Source organism: Mirounga angustirostris, unplaced genomic scaffold (assembly GCF_029215605.1).
Source record: "Mirounga angustirostris isolate CCGP_5_RB_7025 unplaced genomic scaffold, mMirAng1.0.hap1 SCAF_17, whole genome shotgun sequence".
Classification (NCBI taxonomy): domain Eukaryota; kingdom Metazoa; phylum Chordata; class Mammalia; order Carnivora; family Phocidae; genus Mirounga; species Mirounga angustirostris.
Window position 1 is genome coordinate 32,195,674 of NW_026991725.1, and position 7,843 is coordinate 32,203,516.

The 7,843-nt window shown below is 54.9% G+C and overlaps 1 protein-coding gene across 7 annotated transcripts in view; it reads left to right on the forward strand.

The window, feature by feature from the left end:
• The window catches only part of MAP3K3 (mitogen-activated protein kinase kinase kinase 3), a 64,964-nt gene extending 58,652 nt beyond the window's left edge, over positions 1 to 6,312 (forward strand). For all 7 annotated transcript variants that reach the window (XM_054510755.2, XM_054510754.2, XM_054510757.2 and 4 more), the window contains 5 exons: positions 377 to 525; positions 1,174 to 1,305; positions 1,734 to 1,863; positions 2,206 to 2,383; positions 3,495 to 6,312. In XM_054510755.2, the coding sequence (XP_054366730.1) occupies positions 377 to 525; positions 1,174 to 1,305; positions 1,734 to 1,863; positions 2,206 to 2,383; positions 3,495 to 3,723 (818 nt within the window). In that variant the 3' untranslated portion in view covers positions 3,724 to 6,312. The remainder of the gene's footprint in view (positions 1 to 376; positions 526 to 1,173; positions 1,306 to 1,733; positions 1,864 to 2,205; positions 2,384 to 3,494) is intronic.
• The last annotated feature ends 1,531 nt before the right edge of the window (positions 6,313 to 7,843 follow it).

The following is a 7,843-nucleotide window of genomic DNA, read 5'->3' on the forward strand; positions in this document are numbered from 1 at the left end:
CTGTTGTGTAGCAAGCCACTTCCCCTCTCTGGCCTTTAGTCTCTCTGTGTTTAAACAGAAGAGCAGTCTCCTCAGTCCTTGCCATATTCAGATGTTTGGGGACTTAGGAAGTAAAGGTATTTGATCAATTCAGAGGAGTGTTTAACCATGACGGTAGCCAGTCATCTGCCTCTCAGGACTTGGACCTAACGGTCCCACTGATCAGGGCACTGAGCCTGCTCCAGAAGGGGGTGGAGATGCTGGGCTGAGAGATAGGACTATGCTGGGTGAGGGGTTCTTGAGCCAGAGGTCCCATCACAGAGCCTCTGGAGACCAAGGCAAGATCTCCGTAAATAATGTGCCCAAGCTAATGCTCTTTCCTTCTGTTCTCCTGTAGCTCCTAGTGCCCCCATCAATTGGCGCCGTGGGAAGCTTCTGGGCCAGGGTGCCTTCGGCAGGGTCTATCTGTGCTATGACGTGGACACAGGACGTGAACTTGCTTCCAAGCAAGTCCAATTTGACCCAGACAGCCCTGAGACAAGCAAGGTACTGCCTTCCCCGTGGTCTGGCCTCCAGTGTCCCCCTTAGCAGAAATTCCTGTCTTACTGCATAGATAAACTGCTCAAGAAGCTACAGATTGCTCCCCCCATCATTCTTCCTCCTATGCTCCCTTGCTTTCCACCCTGGCCATGGCCATGGGGTAAAGGGACTGTGGTCCAAAGAGCATCAGACCCCCTGGGGGAGGGATTGGGTATGAGGAACTGAGTTGATGCCAAAGTACCAAACCACCCGAACTGAGAGGCCAGCGCCACAAAGAACAGTACCTGCCCACTCTCACCAAACAGTTGCCTCTCAGCCCTTGGTCCAGGAAGGAGCTTATCTTTGGAATTCAACTTTGGGTGTGGCCTACACTCCAATCTGAGCTGACAAATGCAGCAGTTACCTTAACTAAGCATCTACACCCCTTCTCCCACCCCACTGTCTGCCTTCTTCCAGCATGGGAGTGCCACTGTCCCATGGGTCACCCAGCATTGTGTCCAAGGGCCAGACAGTTAAGAGAGCCCCCCTTTGCTCCAGTTCCCTAGGCAGACAGACCTCCCCCCTGAGGTCACTTATTAGGGCAAACTGAGCTGATCCCAGGTGGGCAGAAGCGGGGCCCTGCAAGCCAAGGTGACCACTGGGCCCCTCCCCTAGGAGGTGAGTGCCCTGGAGTGTGAGATCCAGTTGCTGAAGAATTTGCAGCATGAGCGCATAGTGCAGTACTACGGCTGTCTGCGGGACCGTGCAGAGAAGACTCTGACCATCTTCATGGAGTACATGCCGGGGGTATGTGCTCCCCAGAGGGCCAGACCTGGGCTGTGGGCTCTGGAGGAGGTGTCCCTTGGACATGCTTCTGATCACTTGAGATGCCAGAGGTGATGCTTAAAGTCAGGAGGGCCCTGCATCTGGCCGTGGTGATGGTGTGGGACGTGAAGCGTCCCAGGCCACCCTGACCCGAGGCTTACAGGGTGGTTGCACTGTCCAGTAAGGACCGCCTATACCTGGAGCAGAGGGGCCTCCCTTCTGGATTTAGATCATACGTTGCTTAAGGAAACTGTTCTCCAAGCTGCCCGGTAGCCCCCAGCAAAGCCAGGGGCACCGCTCACTGGGGTTGGCTGAATCACTCCATTGTTGCCATGCTGGGGGCTGGAAATAACCTTGCCCCCCTCCCTCCCCTTCCCTGAGCTGACTCCCTCTGACTCCTGTGGCTGTAGGGTTCAGTGAAAGACCAGTTGAAGGCTTATGGAGCTCTGACAGAGAGTGTGACCCGCAAATACACCCGGCAGATCCTGGAGGGCATGTCCTACCTGCACAGCAACATGATCGTTCACCGAGACATCAAGGGTGAGCAGGCACAGGCTGTGGGGTCCCCAAGACCTGGTCACTTAACCATTCTGAATTTTCTGGAAAGTGAGACCCTAATTGCTTCCTTGGGGGATTGGTGTAGATTGGTTGAGCAATTTGGGAAACTACCTGTACGGTGCTGTGCAGCTAGATGTTGGCCATGGTGATGCTCATTTCATGCTGTAGGGCGGGGCCAGTAGCACTCTGTGCACGTCATGTCTCATTCGTGGTAGTCTCCGTCCTCCCCAGCAGCCCCGTGACCTGGGAGGGAGGGGAAGAGGGTGGATGGTAGAAAATGCCCCAAGGGCCCAGGGTGGCAGCCTCTGCCCTTTCATGCCTTAGGAGCCAACATCCTCCGAGACTCTGCCGGGAATGTGAAGCTGGGGGACTTTGGGGCCAGCAAGCGCCTGCAGACCATCTGCATGTCCGGCACAGGCATGCGCTCGGTCACTGGCACGCCCTACTGGATGAGTCCTGAGGTGATCAGCGGCGAGGGCTACGGGAGGAAGGCAGATGTGTGGTGAGTGCTGGGGACATGCTGGGATGGCATCTCCATGTCTGGGCTGTCGTGACTCTAACTTAGAAATGAGCTGTGGGGGCTTTGCGGTGTGGTCGGAGGAAGAGGAGACTCAGCTCTTGGCAGCCAGGCCAGGAGCCAGGCCGGGACGTCGGTACCCGCCCCAGCACATACGCAGGTGCATTGCGTTTTAACCCCAACAGCACCTATCTGCTGTTGATGAGAACTCGGGGCATGGAAAACATCCCTAGTGTTTGCTAACTTCTTGACAGAAGTAGCACCAGTCTGAAGGCCTGGGTCAGTCTCTAAATCGTAGCAGGCTTCTTCCTCTCCTAGCATTCAGATGGCTTGTGTTTGCTCTACCTTCCTTCTTGTGCATCCTCTGATGCACCCCTCTGAAAGGGCCTGGAAGTTGTGAGAGCATCTCTTCCCCTCAGAACGGTATTGTGGTGGGCGAGTAATGGTTCCCCAAAGATGCCCACATACTAACCCCATGCCCTGTTAATGTTTCCTTACGTGGCAGCAGGGCCTTTGCAGATATGCTTAATTTAAGGATTTTGAGATGGGGAGCTTATCCTGGATCATCCAGGTGGGCTCAGTATAATTGCAAGGGTCCTTACAAAAGGCAGATACAGCAGGTGAGAGTGGGTAGCAAGAGATGGGACAGTAGAAGCAAGAGACTGGAGTGGTGTAAGGAGGGGCCGTGAACCAAGGAGTGCTGGCAGCCTCTAGAAGCAGAGCCTCCAGAAGGAACCATCCCTGCTGACCCATTGACTTTAGCCCATTGAGACTAGTTCTAGACTTCTGACCTCCAGAATAAATTTTTGTTAGTCTTATGCTCATGGTAATTTGTTACAGTGGAAATAGGAAACTAACACAGTTATCTCCGAGTTCTTTCTGTCCATGCTAAGGGATCTCTTCCCCAATCTTAAGACTCACCCTAGTGGGTGTAGGTTGATGAAGCCCTCGCAGATGAGGCCTTGGGGACCCTCTACAGAGGTGTCAACCCTCAGCTTGCCCCGTCCTGCCTCAGGGTATTCTGAGAAAGGCACCTCCTTCCATGATGGTGGGCAGGTCAGGGAGCCTGGGGTGACATGGGATTCTGTCTCTCCAGGAGCCTGGGCTGTACCGTGGTAGAGATGCTGACAGAGAAACCACCTTGGGCAGAGTATGAAGCCATGGCTGCCATTTTCAAGATTGCCACCCAGCCCACCAATCCTCAGCTGCCCTCCCACATCTCTGAGCACGGCCGGGACTTCCTGAGGCGCATTTTTGTGGAGGCCCGCCAGAGACCTTCGGCCGAGGAGCTGCTCACACACCACTTTGCACAGCTCGCGTACTGAGCTCCCTAGGCTCGCTGCCGCCAGCCTCCCCTGCTGCACGGGCAAGGGGCTGCCGTGCGGCTCCGCAAAGTTGCTGCTTCTCCTGGGCAACGCTGTGGACCACGGAGCTGCAGTCCAGCCAGCGTTCGTCTGTGCCCCGTCCACCACTGGGGCTCAGAGCCAGGGCGGGGTGGCTGCAGCCTCAAGGACTGGGAGCCCCCAGCCTGCCAGACCCGAGAGCTCCAGCATCCTAAGCTCCTCATGGAGGGGAAGGGGCTAGGAACAGTATGCAAAGCGCTGAGGGCCTTACCCTCAGGGCTGTGTCCTGACACTGCAGTCAGCACCAAAGCCCCACGGGTGTGGGGGCACAGGACTGACACGAGGGTCTGCTTAGTGTTACTTTCATTCAGAGTGTTATTTTGTTTCTCCTCCCATGTCTGGAGACCACCAGGGCATCTCTGGGCTGGATGAGCCCCCCAAGCCTGAGGTAAAGCCCAGCATCCCACAGCCAATGGAAGGCAGAGGCTGGGGCTGCGCTCTCCCCGGAGCCCCCAGGTCAGCTTTGCCAGTCCCTGTCCTTTACCAAAGATGAATGAAGCAAATGTTATGCTGCCTTATTCAGGGAAGGAGGAGCCCATCCTGCCTGCCCCCGTGACCCTGCACCCCCCACCCCCCAGCAGGGGCCTGAGATGTGGAACTTCCACCACTTGGGGCAGGGGAGACCCAGTTTTGTCAATGCAATTGTCTCTGTTTTACAAGTTGGAGTCACTCTTATGCTGTACCCAGTGTCTAAACTGGAGACTGTGTGCCCTTGGGCTCTGAGTATCCCTGTTGTGGGCTTGGGCCTTGGGCTGGATTGGAAAGAGCTGAAGGTAATGGCCTTTGTGTTCCTGACCTGGCACCTTTTCCCCCACTGGAGCAGAAAGGAAGATGGACATCGTGGTGAGGGCATCTGACCCAGCTGGCTGCCCAGATGCCTGGGCAGGCTCTTCTGGATAGCCAGGGAAGTTGGATCAGGCTGTCTGTGAGTCGTGACCCTGCTAGGCCAGAACCCTCTCCATCTGGTAGAAGGGAGAGCCCATGTGATGTCACCAACTGTGTCCCAAACTACCATCTCTGTTCCTTCTTGGCCAGCCTTGCCCATCCCCATGAAGTCTCAGCCTCTTTCCCTTCTTCGAGGAGGAATGGTAGCAGGGGTTGCGGAGCCAGTGTCTCCAAGCAGCTTAGAGTTGGCCTTATTTACCTCAGCCTGGGCGCTGGTCCTTTCTTCCGGCCCCTCCCCTCCAAAATGTGCCTATTGCTAGAGCTCCTCCCGCCCAACACCCAGTTTCCTTGGGAGTTGTCATTAAAGGAACAACAACAACAACAACAACAACAACAAAGCCAGTGCCCAGGGATGGGCCTCTCCGGGGAGCTGGGGATCAGCGCCAGGCAGCTGCTCATTGCCAGCCATGCCCACTTCCCCACGGGCACCAGAACAAGCCAAAGCCTTCGTTGTATGTTGACGATGCACTTTTATGAATGTAGTTTCTATCGCTGTTTTTAGCCTTTTCACATCATGTAATGTGAGGCCTTGTACTTGTTAATTTATATCTCAGATCATATTTGATGGTTTTTATATATATCAATTCTAGATTGTTACAGGTGATGGACGCCTCAAGAGAGAGAAGAGAAAATGAAAGCAGCTGGTTTTGCAGGAATGTGTGTTGCACGGTGCCAGTTGGGCCTGGGCCCCTCTGTTTCCATCCTTTCCCCCCAGGGGCCTCTGTCAGGCACCCCCCGCTCAGCCCTCTGAAGGCAGTGAGCACGAGCTCCTGTCTCCACCTTGTCCCTAGCCCAGGGTGGGGACTGGCCCCTCAACTTGACCAAAGCCGCCACGTGGCAGCTCGGCCTCTCCACACCCCCATCCTGATGGTGGTAGTACTCTTTGTGGGCCCACAGCCCCGTCCCCAGTCCCTGGTCCCCAGGAGGAAACAGAGCAGGGTGCCAGTGCCAAGACGACTCTGTGTGTCCCGGCTTCAGGCTCTCGCAGAGCCCCACCTCCTGGGGTCTTACCTCACAGGGAATGGGTTCTAAAAGTGAATTTGCAAACAGGCCAACAAACGCTGCACTCCAAAAAAATAAAAGACCCTGTTTTTTTGTTTTGTTTGTTTTTTTGTTTTTTGTTTTTTTGTGTGCCAAAAACTGTGGACATGCTGGCTCAGCATCCTCAGGACCAAGCTGTTGCTTAATTTTAATTTATTGTCTTTATATTAAATAACCCAGATGACAAGTTGTGGGCCTAGGACAGCCTGGGCCCGAAGATTCTGAAAGCAGTCCCCTGGAAGCCCCAGGCTTGCTGTGGGAAGGGCCATGCTGCCATTTGCTCACCATTCCGTGGGCTATGTCGGCCTCGGCCAAACCTACATGGAGAGGCCAGGACTGGGGACAGTCCACACTCCATCGCCCTCCTGCCCCTCCTTTCCACCTCAGCTCTGTGTCTGTGTCTGAATTGTGGATCGTGCAGAAGAACCTGCAGCCATAGTTATTTGACTATATCTCGACCGAGGGCTTGCAGTGCAAAGCCAGGCCAGTGTCGTGCATTACTTACAATAAAAGGGATCATTTATACCCAAGGGGTCCTGTGGCAATGCTTTTGGTTGGGGAGTGGAGAGAGCAGGTGTTCGCTCGGGAGGAGCCAGGTATGGTGCCTGGTAACCAGCTTGGGTCCCTCAGCAGAGAACTTGAAATGACTCCAAGAGGGGTCCTAGGATGGGCTGACTTGGTTGTTGCCACTGCAGGCTCAGAGCTGGCTCCCCTCCCTCCCCACTTCCGGGAGCTCTGCTGAGGGTGCTTCTATCAGGGTTGATTATCAAGGTGGTACTGTCAGCCCCCGTGACCCAAGTGTCACCAGTGGCTGGGGTCCCAGAACTTCATGGCATCTAGTAGTCTTCCAGGTGCAGGCAAGTATCCCCTTGAGCCATATTCTGCTGTTATCTCCCTGCTGGTCTGTCTGCTGGTGGTGCTTAGCTCAGAGTCCTTGTCCCCATCTGAGGCCTCCAGTGCAGAATTTGGGCCTTCTTTGAATGAGGCTCTCGGCTCTCCTCGTGCTGAGATGACCCAGTGCCATCTCTGCTGAGTGTTAGCTCTGCTGCTTCAGGGGGCAGTGTCTACCTCAACACAGCACAGTGGCCCATCTGCCACCAGAGTTTGAGCACCTGCTCCCTACCCTGTCCTGTGGGCATGGCGTCACTTAGGAACTTAAGGTATTGTATGGGGTGCAGTGGTAGCAAACCCCCAGGAGTTGGCCCTCTTGCTCCACCAGGTCATATAGTCCACGGGCAGTTTGGGGGAGATCAGGACAGTTGGGTCTGGGACAGACATCCCAGACTTCCTGCCAGTAATCTGCTGGGCATGGGGAGGTATCTCAGGTCACCCAAGTTGGCCATGTTTGCCCTGCTATAAACTTGTCCCTCAGAGGAGCAGATAAGCTGTTTCTCCTTGGAATACCTGGGATGGTGACCATGGCTGCCCCACTCCCCAGAGCTTGAAAAAGCAAGGGGAAGATGACAGATGGGGAAGGACATGGCGAACTAGAGAACCTTCAACAGCACTTGCTGAATCTGCTGGTTTCCACCACCCTTTGCTGATTTCCAGGGCAAAGGGGGTCCAGACAAGGACTCGGCAGAAGGGTTCTGCTTTGCAGTATACCGAAGTGCAGTGAGGCCAGGCTCCATCACCTACTGATGGCCTGATCCTCTCTCTCTTTTTTTTTTTTCTAAAGTAGGTTCCACACTCAATGTGGGGTTTGAACCCACAACCCTGAGATCAAGAGTTGCATCCTCTACTGACTGAGCCAGCCATCCCGACCCTTTCTTAACCGACACAAGGCTGAGAAGCAAAGTGGAATTTCAGTTCTAAAACCACTCTGGGTATGACAGCATGGAGGCCTGGCTGTTGAAAAGGGAGCATCCCCTCTTTTTCGCAGGCTGGTGTCATTTCCCTGGCACCTATCATCAGCCCCATCCCCCATCCCAATCAAGGCCAGGAATGCTCTGGGTTGACCATGTCCCCTGTCACCTCTGCATGAGAAGTCTGCATCCTTCCTGCCACAAAGAACACCCCGCCCAGCCCCATCAGGCCACATAATACAGAGTCAGAA